General features: G+C 36.5%; 1 protein-coding gene across 2 annotated transcripts in view; it reads right to left on the minus strand.

Moving 5' to 3' along the window:
• LOC136029180 (ATP-binding cassette subfamily G member 4-like) overlaps positions 1-14,064 on the minus strand; it is a 90,062-nt gene that overhangs the window by 60,092 nt on the left and 15,906 nt on the right. For both annotated transcript variants that reach the window (XM_065707299.1, XM_065707298.1), the window contains exon 3: positions 2,352-2,488. In XM_065707299.1, the coding sequence (XP_065563371.1) occupies positions 2,352-2,488 (137 nt within the window). The remainder of the gene's footprint in view (positions 1-2,351; positions 2,489-14,064) is intronic.

A 14,064-nucleotide genomic window follows, 5' to 3' on the forward strand; every position in this document is an offset into this window, starting at 1 on the left:
TGTGCCTTTCGACTATCTGGGCGCAATTCCCGGCTGAGACTTGCAAAGGAGAGTCCGTAAAACCTTAAAAGGATATCTACCATAAAGAACAGTGTGATTTTTACCAATTCGATGTGAAGAAATATCAAATGCCTTGGTTCCGTCTTTTAGAGATAGGAGCCAGTCCCAGTCACTGATAGAGGCAGAAAAAAAGGGAGAGTGAATTCTTGTCATCTGGTCTTCTAACAGCAGAGTTTATCGCATCAAAACTGAACTTGGTGGAAAATAAGAATGATTATCCCGTTTACTCTTTTGGAGATCCGTAACTCAATCTCTAAGGGGGGAGGGTCCCTAAGCTCTCGTCACCAAAAAGGTTGTCAGATCAATGTAAAATCATATAGGAAGCGAAAAAAGGTATCACAGTTGTCATTTGAGTATCAGGACACGATTGATCTTAAGTTCATGTCGTTAGGACATCTACCAGGAAAAAGGAGCAGATCTCATCAAAAATAAGCGGCAAATAGGAACAAGTATCCTAATCATGTCTTCTAGGGATTCACCGAAAACAAACTTTGTAAGGGAAGGAAAAGGAATGTATCTCTAATTCTTACAATAGAGACTTCGAGAAGAAGGACCTTTTGGATCTTAACCGATAGGAAATGAAAATGAAAACGTCAGTTATGCCCTTTTAAGGGTCATATACCAGAAGTGGTTAAACAAAACTTCGTGAGAAGTAAGAGTTTTTGTCCACATTATGCTTTATGGATCAGGACTCAATCAGAATCCTCAACATTCAGGCTTAAAGGAATCTAGCATGATAAATTTTGCCGACAAAATTGAGACAAAATTTGAATTACAATCAAGTAATTTTGGGCATCAAGCCATGGCTAATTGTAGAAAAAGTTAAGACAGATAGTGCGAGTGAGCGAGAGGCAAATCTGGCATAAGCCCTTTTTATGATTGTATAAAAATGATGTCAGTTCATTTCTTATGGATAAGTCTGTCTATCATCCGTCCATACGTCATCCCTAGGGCAGAACTAAATTAGATAGTCATAGAACTAAGGGATGAAAGATCAGGTTGATTTTTGGTTGTCACGTGAAGGATAATGTCCACAGGACTTGTAAGCAAAATCTGTGACTGAATTTGCTTGGACTCACAGGCGAACAAGTGAAGCCCCTCTCCTGCTTAGAAATTAGGGTTACATTAATGTCTTAAAATACCGCTTTATGTCTAAACTCTTTGAATGCTCAAAGATAATAAGATAATAATATTTCTTAATCCCTTACTGTACTCAATGTCACTAGTTGCACAATCCAATTAGATTCGGAGTTAAACCCCATGTGCACACCTGTCTGTTTTTTATTTATTAGGACAGAAAACATAGTTTTGGACACTCAAATTGAAAAATTGATCTACCGAAGGTGCACAGAGCCCTAAGGCAGTAATTTTAGATGACAAATTGATTATTATGCCCTAGAGACTTCCAGCAATATTTCACGGTCTTTTTTATCAGACCCTCGTATGACCATTATAGGTCAAGCAGCACAAATTTCACGTTTTATACTGGCCATTTTTAAAATGTGACCGTCACCTTGCCCGATGGAAATGTTTCAGTCGCAAATCCTTCTTAAAAGTTTTTAAAATGCATTATTTTACCAAGATATCACACTATTTGGGGATCATAAGTATGGGGATTTTATGGGGATTATCCATACGTCACTATGTCTTAGAGATAACAAGCGAACTGTAAAATAGCAATGCAAAAATAAAACGAATTAAATATTAAAGCGTACGAAAGAAGATTTTGCTTGCGATTTTCAAGAGTGGTGCTTGCTTGGTTTGTATTGCCACTCAGACTGTTGCAATCTTCTTATTCTACAGGTACAGTTACTACATTAGTCCGACAGGTTGAATTATTACTTTTTTCTCGCTAAGGTAATAACTGTTTTAACAGGCTAATGCAAGCTAATGCTTTGAATATTTTTCCCTCTCCCGTGATGGCTAAAAACCACTAAAATTGTAACCCTTCATATAATGATGCATATAAGTAAACCACAATAGACTTTCGTGGGGGCTTATTTAAGGACATGGGTCCTACAGTCATCAAAATAGCAGATAAAAGGCACATTACAGAACATTATGGAAGAACTGGTGAGTTTACCGAAAGGTTACGGTCAAAATAGGTCCTCTCTGAGTGCTTGACATTAACCCTCAATCCCTCGTTGAATACAGTGATTTGATCAATCAAGAATGGTTATGAGTAACGCATTGTAAAAACAAGGAGCACAAAGAAACACTAAAATAGCCGCAAGTCATTTCTGTTGCGCAATCACATAATATCTCAACAAGTTGTAGTATTGTATGTTTACCTTTTCGCAGGCCTTCTGATACAGAATAAGAAACATCCGAAAACGCAATGTCAACCGCAGATCGTTTTGGCAGTGTGTTCAGCAGTACTGTTCTTTGTAGGTTTAATGCCGTGTTGTTCACCTTTTTCAGTCCATTACTAAAAACAAAAGCAATTAATTAATTACGTTAGAATAACCTGACATCGCCACGAATTCTGTGATCAAAAAGGAAACAAAAACGGTACACTGGAGTCAAACCGTTAATGGTAATGGTAGTCACATCCATAAAATAAGCAGAACTTCAGTCGATAATATTTTCAGCAGTTGATTTAGAGTCAAAAGTTTTGAATATCTAACTACAAAAAATTGTTATTAGGATGGCATCATTTGATGCATTCTAAAAAGTTTCGGCACAATACAATGCTATTATGACTTTGCGCGAAATCCTTCGTATTTAGGGTAATTTCTGTTCATTTTAAGTTTTAACGCCACTCCTTATTTTTGTATGAAAAAAACAGTTTTTCTTTCAAATTTTATCACATAGAAATAGTGTGTCCAACTGCGGATATAATATCAGGAACACTAGTTAAATTTATAAGTTTGTAAAATTCTTGATATTTGGGAGCTGGGGAGGTTCAGCTTCACCACCTCGTGATATTCCGAAGGGAAGTTAGACACTTAAGGTCAATCTCCTAGGTTGAAAGCAAATTCTATTTCCAATAACATTGAAATACGTTACGAGATTTCCTCCTTTCTCATTGGCTTAATTGCTCCTTGAGGGTTGTATCAGAATATCTAAAGACTGTTGACTTTCCCTGAACATTAAGACCGGATTTAAAGGGAATTTAGATTTTTCACATGTCTAATTGGTAACAGCTGACCATTTGAATTTGGTTGATTACAAGTCAGATAACAGTTTAGCATTTGAATTTTCACGATGGGCAGAAAAAAAAATACAAAAACAAAAAAGGGACGGGAAAACCTGAGACATTAGTAAGTTCTATCTCAACGTTATAGTAGAATGTATTACTTTTATTCATTTACAAGTTACTATTTCAAACAGTTCGTGGTAACAAACTGTAGTAAGAAGCGATTAGGCTCAATAGTGACCAAAACTCTAAAAAACAAAGTTTTGATACAAATAGTTACATCAAAAGAATTGCATTTTAATGCTAATTTTAAATATATAAGTTTCATCAAGTGTAGTCTTACCGGTCAAAAGTTACGAGCCTGAGAAAATGTGCCTTATTTTAGAAAATAGGCGGAAATACCCTCTAAAAGTCACAAAATCTTAAAAAAATCACACCATCAGAGTCAGCATATCCGAGAAACCTACTGTAGAAGTTTCAAGCCCCTATCATAAAAATGGTGGAATTTTGTATTTTTGATAACGGGTGCGTATTTTTTTGTTTTTTTTTGTTTTTTTCCTCAGGGGTGATCGTATCGACCTAGTTGTCCTAGAATGTCGCAAGATGGTTCATTCTAACGTAAATTAAAAGTTATAGTGTCCTTTTTAAGTGACCAAAAAATCGGAGGGCACCGAGACCCCCTCCAACACACATTTTTCTCCAAGGTCACCGGATCAAAATTTTGAGATAGCCATTGTGTTTAACTTAGTCAAAAACCTAATAACTATGTCTTTGGGGATGACTAAATCCACCACAGTTCCCGGGGGAGGGGCGGCAACTTATAAACTTTGACCATTGTTAACACATAATAGTTGTTAATTATGAAGTGTACAGACGTTTCGGGGGGACTTTTTTTGTGTTGGGTTTAGGGTGGGTTGGGGGGGGGGCAAGTTGAGTGGGAGGATCTTTCCATGCCGGAATTTTTCATGAGGGAAGAGAATTTCCATGAAGGGGTCGTAGGATTTTCTAGCATCATTTACAAAAAGACAATGAGAAAATTATTTTTTTTTCAACTGGAAGTAATGATCAACATTAAAACTTAAAACGAACATAAAATATTACTTATATAAGGGGGTTCATCTCTTCCACAATACCTTGCTCTTTACGCAAAAAGTATTTTATATAACTCTAACTAGTTATTCTACGGCCTTTGTTATTCAAGGGTCATTCTGAAAGATTTGGGACAAAATTCAAGCTTTATTGTAAAGAACGAGGTATTGACGAGGGGGCAAACCCCCTCACAATAAAAATATACAATTATATAAGTTCGTTGCATAAGCTAATTCGTAAGGTACGAATGTATATTACTAACAAAAACGTTTATAAAAAAATAAAACAAATCTAGTTGTATTTTTAAGTAACCAAAAATTGGGAGGTAACTAGGCCTCCTCTCCCACCCCCTTTTTTTTAGCGAAATCGTCCAATCAAAACTATGAGAAAACCATTTAGCTTGTAATTAACATAAAAATTGCTTCTCCAGACTAAACATCCGTATGATATATGGGTAGATTATTGCAAAATATATCGTGCGAAGAGTATGTTCCGGCAGAATATGCTTCAATCTTTTGAGGATGCCAACTCCAAGTGCAACTTTGGTGGAGATAATGTCGCTATGATGCTTCTACGATAGATTAGAATCAATATGGAAGCCGAGGTACCGCAGTGATATAGCTTGTAAAATAGGTTTTTCACCAAATAGAACTTTACTGAATACATCAACAGAATCACCCACTCCACAGAATGTCAGTAAAAATTTTTCTTTACATTCACACACAGCAAACTTAAACTTGTAAACATCTCTAATCTTTTGAGAGTAATATGAGCTTTAGCTATTAAATTATCTGCAGATTTTGCAAATTTTGTTAGAAATAATGTTAGTAATATATGTATCCTTTAGATAAACGTGCATCATGTTCACGTAAACTAAATAAAGTAAAGGGCCCAGCACAGACATTTTGCTATTTATAATATTAGATATCGTCGTATGAGTTTCTACACCAGGTAACTACTTTAACCCATGAAATACAAGGCTATCAAGCATGGACTCTTGATCATAATTATCAAGCTTTTTTTCTATTCGACCAATTCTCTCCTACAAATTTTCAGCTTGAAATCTCAGACTACCTAGTAGAGCCTGCTCAATTTTTGCAAACTATGGATTAAACTCGAGCGTGGTTGAATCATAAACCTGGCTGATTATCAGTTCAGTACCTTCTTTTTTCAGTGAATTTGGATCATTGAACTTTTCAGTAACTGAAAGTAAATGAAAGTAAGGAGCAACATTAAAACTTAAAACGAACAGAAATTACTCCGTATATGATAGGGGCTTTTCCTCCTAACGCCCCGCTCTTTACGCTAAAGTTTGACTCTTTCTATTAACTTTATTTTTAAAACAGTAAGAAACTTTAGCGTAAAGAGTGGGGCGTTGAGGAGGAAAAGCCCCTTTCATATGCGGAGTAATTTCTGTTCGTTTTAAGCTTTAATGTTGCTCCTTACTTTCATTTAAAAAAGCTTGTTTTTTTTATTTAATTTCTGGACGTTTTTGAATTAATGCATATTTTGATCTTGGCTCTCCGCACATAATAATTAAAGCGAAATTTGCATATGAATTAATTGCAATTAATCGGAATATTTTGAGAAAAAGGAGCGAGGGATGAGGCCTAGTTGCACTCCAAGTTTTTGATCACTTAAAAAAGCAACTAGAACTTTTAATTTTTTACAAACGTTTTCATTGGCAAAAAATATACGTACTTACGAATGAACTTACGTAACGAACTTCTATATCCGTATGTTTTTATTGCGTATATGAGGGGGTTCAACCCTGGTCGATACCTCGCTCTTTACATTAAAGCTTAGATTTTGTCCCAATTCCTTAAGAATGACCTCTGAATCACAAAGACCGTAGAATAAATAGTTGAAATTACTAAAAATACTTTAGCGCAAAGAGTGAGGTATAACGAGAAGGTAAACCCCTGATATGCATAATAATTTTTGTTCGTTTTAAGTTTTAATGTTGCTCCTTACTTTGAGTAGAAACAAACTTTTCATATTTATTTTTTCATTGTTTTTTCAAATAATGCTCGAAAATCCTGCGCCACCTTAATTGAAATTCACTTCCCCCATGAGAGGTTTCTCCATGGAAATATCCTCCCATGTAACCCTCCCCCCTCAAATCCCCCCTAAACCAAAAAAAATCCCCCTGAAAACGTCTGTACACTTCCCAGTAACCATTGCTATATGTGAACACAGGTCAAAGTTTGTGACTTGCAGCCCCTCCCACGGGGACTGCGGGGGAGTGAGACGTCCCTAAATACATAGTTATTAGGTTTTTCGACGATGGTGAATAGAATGGCTATCGCAGAATTTTGATCCGGTGACTTTTGGGAAAAAATGAGTGTGGGAGGGGGAGTAGGTGCCCTCCAATTTTTTTGGTCACTTAAAAAGGGCACTAGAACTTTTAATTTCCATAAGAATTAGCCTTGTAACTATTGGTATCAAAATTCCATTTTTTAGAGTTTCGGTTACTATTGAGCCGGGTCGCTCCTTACTACAGTTCGTTACCACGAACTGTTTGATTGGTTATATTTTCCAGCAGATGACTTCTTATTTTCTCCAGCTGGGCTTCAGTTGTAGCTAATTGTTCGTAAATCAGGGCGATACTTGAAGACACCGAGTTAGACCCTAATTTATCTCTTGCTTCCAGGGCTTAAAAGGTCTTAGAAAAAGTTTCGTAAATTTCTGTGGTATTAGTAAGTTTTTGTGGCACTTTGTATTTACAAAGTGACATATAGTGATCGTAAATTCTGTCAGTCTGTCTGTCTGTCTTTCCCTGTTTTGCTAGTTTAGTCACTTCCAGATAAGCTAGGACGATGAAATTTGGCAGGCGTATCAGGAACCAGACTAGATTAAATTAGAAATAGTCGTTTTCCCAATTTGATCATCTGTGGGGAGTGGGAGACGGTTAATTCAGAAAAAAAGACCGGTTTGAAACTTGGTGGAAAAAATGAGAACAAATCCTAGATACGTGATTGACATATTCGGAATGGGTCCGCTCTCTTTGGAGAAGTAGGGAGGGGGGTTAATTGTGAAAAATGAGAAAAATCTGTACCTGACAAGATTAAATTAGAAATAATCATTTATCCGACTCGACCGTCTGTAGGGGGGAGTGGAGGGACGGTTAATTCGAAAAAATGAGGTATTTTTAAGTTACGAAGGAGTGATCGAATCTTAATGAAATCTCATATTTAGAAGGATCTTGCAACTCAGATCTTTTATTTTAGATCTGACTGAATCCAGTTTCATTGGGGGGAGTTGTGGGGGCGGGACCAGAAGTCTTGGAAAACGCTCAGAGTGAAGAGGTCAGGATGAAATTTGGTGGGAAGAATAAGCACACATCCAAGATACGTAACCGCCGTAACTGGACCAGATCCGCACTCATTGGGAGAGTTGGGGGGAGGGTAACTTGGAAAAATTAGAAAAATGAGGTATTTGTAATTTATGGACGGGTGATAAGATCTTAATGAAACTTTATATTTAGAAGGATCTTGTGCTTCAGCACTCTTGTTACAAACCCTGACAAGATCTGGTGACAGTGGCCAGAGGCGGAGGGGGAAACCAAAAATCTTGGAAAATGATTAGAGTGAAGATATCGGGATAAAACTTGGTGGGTAGAATAAGCAAATATCGTAGATACGTGATTGACGTAACTGGACGGATCCACTCTCTTTGGGGGAGTTGGGGGGGGAAGGGTTAATTCCGACAAATTAGAAAAAATGAGGTATTTTTAACTTAGGAAAGAGTCATCAGATATCAATGAAATTTGATGTTTGGAAGGATATCGTGTCTCATAGCTCTTATTTTAAATTCCGAACGGATCCGGTGATATTGGGGGGAAACTGGAAGGGGGAACCAAAAATTATGGGAAACGCATAGAGTGGGGGGATCGGAATGAAACTTGGTGGTAAAAACCATCGTAAGTCCTAGATATGAGATTGACGCAACTGGAACGGATCTGCTCTCTTCGGGAGAGTTGGGAGGAGGAGGGTTAATTCTGAAAAATAAAAAAATAAGGTATTTTCAACTTACGAAGGAGAGATTGGACCTTATTGAAATTTGATATTTCCAAGGATAGCATGTCTCAGAAAACGCTTAGAGTATAGGGGTCGTGATGAAACTTGATGGTAAAAATAAGCACAAGTCCTAGAAACGGGATTCACATAGCCGGAACGGATCTGCTCTCTTTAGGGGAGTTGGGGGGAGGGGAGGGTTAATTCTAAAAAAAATACACAAAATTAGGTGTTTTAACTTATGAAAGAGCGATCGTACCTTAATGAAATTTCATATTTAGAAGGACCTCGAAACCCAGATCTCCCATTTTAAATCCCTACCAGATCCAGTGTCATTAGGGGGGGGGGGAATATTGGAAAACGCTTAAAGCGGAGAGATCAGGATGAAACTTGGTGGAACGAATAAGCACACGTCCAAGATAGGTGACTGACATAACCGGCTCGGATCTGCTCTCTTTGGTGGAGTGGGGGGGGGGAGTAATTCGGTAAAATTATAAAAAATGAGGTATTTGTAACTTCCGAACGGGTGTTCAGATCTTAATGAAATTTGATATCTAGAAGGATCTTGTGCTTTAAAACTCTCATTTTAAATCCCGACCAGATCCGATGACATTGAAGGGAGCTGGAGGGGGAAACCGGAATTCTTGGAAAACGTGAAAATCGAGGTATCTTACAAATGGGTGATAGGATCTTAATGAAACTTAATATATAGAAGAATCTTATGTCTCAGATAATCCATTTTCAATTCGAATTGGATCCAAGAATATAGAGGGTTGGAGGGAAAAACAGAAACCTTGGAAACCGGAAATCTTGGAAAACGCTTAGAGTGGAGAGATCGGAATGAAACTTGATGGGAAGAATAAGCACAAGCTTTAGATACGAGATTGACATTATTGGTATAGATCCGTTCCCTTTGGGGGAGCTGGAAGTTGTTAATTTGGAAAAATTAGAAAAATTGAAGTGTTTTTAACTTAAGAATGGGTGACCGGATCTTAATAAAATCTGATAATTAAAAAAAACTCATGTCTCAAAGCTCTTCTTTTAAATACCGACCAGATCTATTGACATTGGGGGGGGAGTTGGAGGGGGAAAACAGAAAACTTGGAAAACGCTTATAAACGCCGTAGATACGTAATTGACGTAACCGGACTGGATCCGCTTTCCTTGGGGGACTTAGGTGGTATGGTTCAGTGCTTTGGTGATTTTGGCGCTTCCGGACGTGCTAGGACGATGAAAATTGGTAGGCATGTCAGGGAGCTGCACTAATTGACTCTTTACAGTTGTTTTCCCCGATTTGACCATCTTTGGGGCTGAAGGGAGAGGAAAAATTAGAAAAATTGAGGTATTTTTAACTTACAAATGGGCGATCGGATCTTAATGAATTTTGATATTTAGAAGGACCTCGTGTCTCAGAGCTCTTGTTTTAAATCCCGACCGGCATTAAGCCTTTGATTTTTCTCTTAAAGCAAGCTATTGATTCTTAGAATTTTACTAGAGCTCATATCACATGAGCTCTTGGCTCTTGGCTCCTCTTGAGCTCGTCACAAGTGCCATATGAGCTCTTAGCTCTTGTTTTTGACGAATAGTATATAAATATAAGTAGATTCAAAAATTTATTAAATACCCCTAAGAGGTTTCCTTCCTCCCTTACCTGTATTTATGACCCCAGGGCAAGATTGCCCAATGTTTATTATGCACCTTCAGGAACATATGACTAACTCCGTAAAGCAAAGTATATGATTACCGCGGTTCCAAACCGGGGTAATCAGTCATTTATGAACGAGCCTATAAATCGTCAACTATATGAGATGTTGGGGAAAAACCAAAATATTCTAAGATACGGCACTATTGGGAATAAAATGAGATCCCGTGGAACTAAAATGGACGAATATCCTACAACTTTAGATAAAAAAAATAATGTTCGTATATTTTATAGGCGTTTCTTTACTTTTAAGAGCCAATAATGTTTAAAATAATGTGTTTTAAAGAATAACGTTCTTTTTTTTTAATAATATTCATACATTTTATAGGCCTAAAATCGCTATTTCTTTACCTTTAAAGGCCGATAATGTTTAAAATAATGTGTTTTTAAGAATAATGTTCTTTTTAAGAATAACTTTCTTTTTAAAAATAATGTTCATACATTTTAAAGGCCTACAATCAGTGTTTCTTTACTTTTAAAGGCCAATAATGTTTAAAATAATGTGTCTTTAAGAATATTGTTCTTTTTAAAAATAAAGTACATACACTTTATAGGCGTACAATCGGTGTTTCTTTACTTTTCAAGGCCAATAATGTTTAAAATGATGTGTTTTTAAGAATAATGTTCTTTTTAAGAATAATGTTCTTTTTAAAAATAACGTTCATACATTTTATAGGTCTGCAATCGGTGTTTCTTTACTTTTAAAGGCCAATAATGTTTAAAATGATATGTTTTTAAGAATGATGTTCTTTTTAAAAATAATGTTCATACATTTTATAGGCCTACAATCGGTGTTTCTTTACTTTTAAAGGCCAATAATTTTATCTGCTTTGTAACAGCTGTGTAACCTAACAAATTCCCATTCGTATGAGGTGTTAAAAATGATATTGCCTCAAGGTGTTGTTGCCAATTATACATGTTTTCAACTTCCTTTTAAATCTGGTCGTAATAATAAGAAGATGTCAACATTCTTAATGATATTCTGGCAAACCCCTTAAGGAGTGCTTAAGCCAATGAGAAAGGAGAAAATCTTGAATACTAAGAATTATTGCTAAAAATCATCTCTTATAACTACAAACTTAATAATCTTTGGGATTATTAATCAGTATAAGATCTACAAAATGACACAAAAATCAAGGCTGTATAATTAGTACAACTCTTTTAAATAGTAAAGGAAGGATATCTTAAATAGCAAATTTTAAAGGAAACTGATGATAATAAAAAAAAAAATTCCCGGCCAAAAATTTTGAAATCTTGTGGCAAATCGAGAGGCTACTTTACAATTCTCTACATCTTCTAAAAGTAATTTTATTACTACTTTTAAAAATTAGAGGTGTCCCCACTAATTAATTTTTTATGAAGCTCTAAAGAATAAAAATGCGAATTTGTTCGGCCTATTCATGTTAAAGCTTTCAATGAAGCCACAATAATTTTTTCATCAAAGAATCTGTTCGTGTCTGCTGTTAATACGCATTTCACTGCTATAGGAAAATAGCATTGGCTTCAAACCTCGGAGATCCACCTTAACAAAGAGCTAGAAAACAAGTTTGTCCACTGTTTTCTCTTTTTTTTTACAACAGACTACCCGAACTCCCGAATTTACAATACTAGTACCTGTTGGTGCATATCAGGTGTGTTTACGCATAAACTTATTATGAAAACTCCTATCTTGCCCATGAGAAACTTTTGGTACAGAGCTCTGAACTTAGCGCCTCCTAGATCCTACTACAACACCATAGGCGGGAACGCAATTTTGTTTGCAAGTGGTATTTAAGCTGTGAATTGCTCCGACTTTTAGATTCAGACTCCCAGTTTCCTGTCTCCAGCCCCTAGCATCGCTGCCGTCATTTCCATAACTGTATTGGTATCTAAGCTATGATGTGGATGCAATGTTCCATGATAAAAATTAAATAAAAAAAAAACAAGTTTTTTTAACTGAAAGTAAGGAGCGACATTAAAACTTAAAACGAACAGAAATTACTTCGTATATGAAAGGGGCTGCTTCCTCATCAACGCCCCGCTCTTTACGCTAAAGTTTGACTCTTTCTCTCAACTCTACTTTTTAAAAAAGTAAAAACTTCAGCGTAAAGAGCGGGACGTTGATGAGGAAGCAGCCACTTTCATATACGAAGTAATTTCTGTTCGTTTTAATGTCGCTCCTTACTTTCAGTTAAAAAAGCTTGTTTTTTTTATTTAATTTCTGAACGCTTTTGAATCAATGCATGTTTTAATTTTGGCTCTCCGCAGAGGAATAATTAAAACGAAATTTGCCTTTTTTTGGCTAAATGGCTTTCTCATAGTTTTGATCGAGTGATTTTGAGAAAAAAAGGAGTGGGGGAGGAAGCCTATTTGCCCTCCGATGTTTTGGTTAATTAAAAAGGCATCTAGAACTTCTAGTTTTTTACGAATGTCTTTATTAGTAAAAGATATACGTAACTTATAAATTAGCTTACGTAACGAACTTTTGTATTCTTATGTTTTTATTACATATATGAGGGGGTTCACCCCCTCGTCAATACCTCGCTCTTTGCACTAAAGCTTAAATTTTATCCCAATTCATCAAGAAATACCCCTGAATGACAAAAGCCGTAGAATAAATAGTTGAAATTACTAAAAACACTTTAGCGTAAAGAGCGAGGTATTAGGAGCAGGTGAGCCCCTCATATACGTAATAATTTCTGTTCGTTTTAAGTTTTAATGCTGCTCCTTACTTCCAGTTGAAAAAACATTTTCATATTTATTTGTTCTTTGTTTTTTTTAATAATGCTAGAAAATCCTGCGCTCCCTTCATGGAAATTTTCTTCCCCCATGACAAATTCCTCGATGGAAAGTTCCCCCAATATATCCCCCTCTTCTCAACCCCTCCCCCAACCAAGAAATCTCCCTGAAAACGTCTGTACACTTCCTAATAACCATTACTATATGTAAGCACTGGTCAAAGTTTGTAACTTGTAGCCCCTCCCACGGGGACTCTGGGGGAGTAAGTGGTCCCCAAAGACATGATTATAAGGTTTATCGACTACGTCGAATAAAATGGCTATCAGAATTTTGATCCGTTGACTTTGGGAAAATTATTAGCGTGGGAGGGGGCCTAGGTGCCCTCCAATTTTTTTGGTCACTTTAAAAGGGCACTAGAACTTTTCATTTCCATTAGAATGAGCCCTCTCGCAACGTTATAGGACCGCTGGGTCGATACGATCACCCCTGGGGAAAAACAACAAACAAACAAATAAACACGCATCCGTGATCTGCCTCCTGGTAAAAAATACAAAATTCCACATTTTTGTAGGTATGAGCTTGAAACTTCTTCAATAGGGTTCTCTGATACGCTGAATCTGATGGTGTGATTTTCGTTAAGATTCGATGACTTTTGTGGGGTGTTTCTCCCCATTTTCTAAAATAAGGCAAACTTTCTCAGGCTCGTAGCTTTTGATGAGTAAGACTAAACTTGATGAAACTTTTATATTTAAAATCAGCATTAAAATGCGATTCTTTTGATGTAGCTATTGGTATCAAAATTCCATTTTTTAGAGTTTTGCTTACTATTGAGCCGGGTCGCTCCTTACTACAGTTCGTTACCACGAACTGTTTGATTCGCTCTTGAAGCAGATGCAATGCTTCCAAGGGACGCGAAAGAATCTCTCAGTAGGCGATAGTGGATCCTTAATGATAATGAATAAATCATGTAAAGTCAATATTAATTGCTTTGCCAACTGACGGGTGGAGATAGTAGTGACCCAGATGAATTTCACTTACAATTATAAGAAAAAATAGAAAAAGCCCTAGGTAGAAATACGGTCTATTTATTAGGAGATTTCAACGCCCAGGTCGGTAGAAATAGGGATAGATGGTATTCTAGCTTAGATAAATTCCGTGTCGGAAAAGAAAACAGTAGGCTACCCTAATGGCTACAGACTGCTGCAATTTTATAGGAATAACAGTCCAGTTACAACCAATACAGTATTAGGTGATAAAATGGCTCATAAGTTAACATGGTATTCACACAATGGTCAGACAGCTAACCCTATTAATTAAATTATTGTAAACCGAAGACTGGC

The sequence above is a fragment of the Artemia franciscana genome, chromosome 7 (assembly GCF_032884065.1).
Source record: "Artemia franciscana chromosome 7, ASM3288406v1, whole genome shotgun sequence".
NCBI classification, from domain to species: Eukaryota; Metazoa; Arthropoda; class Branchiopoda; order Anostraca; family Artemiidae; genus Artemia; species Artemia franciscana.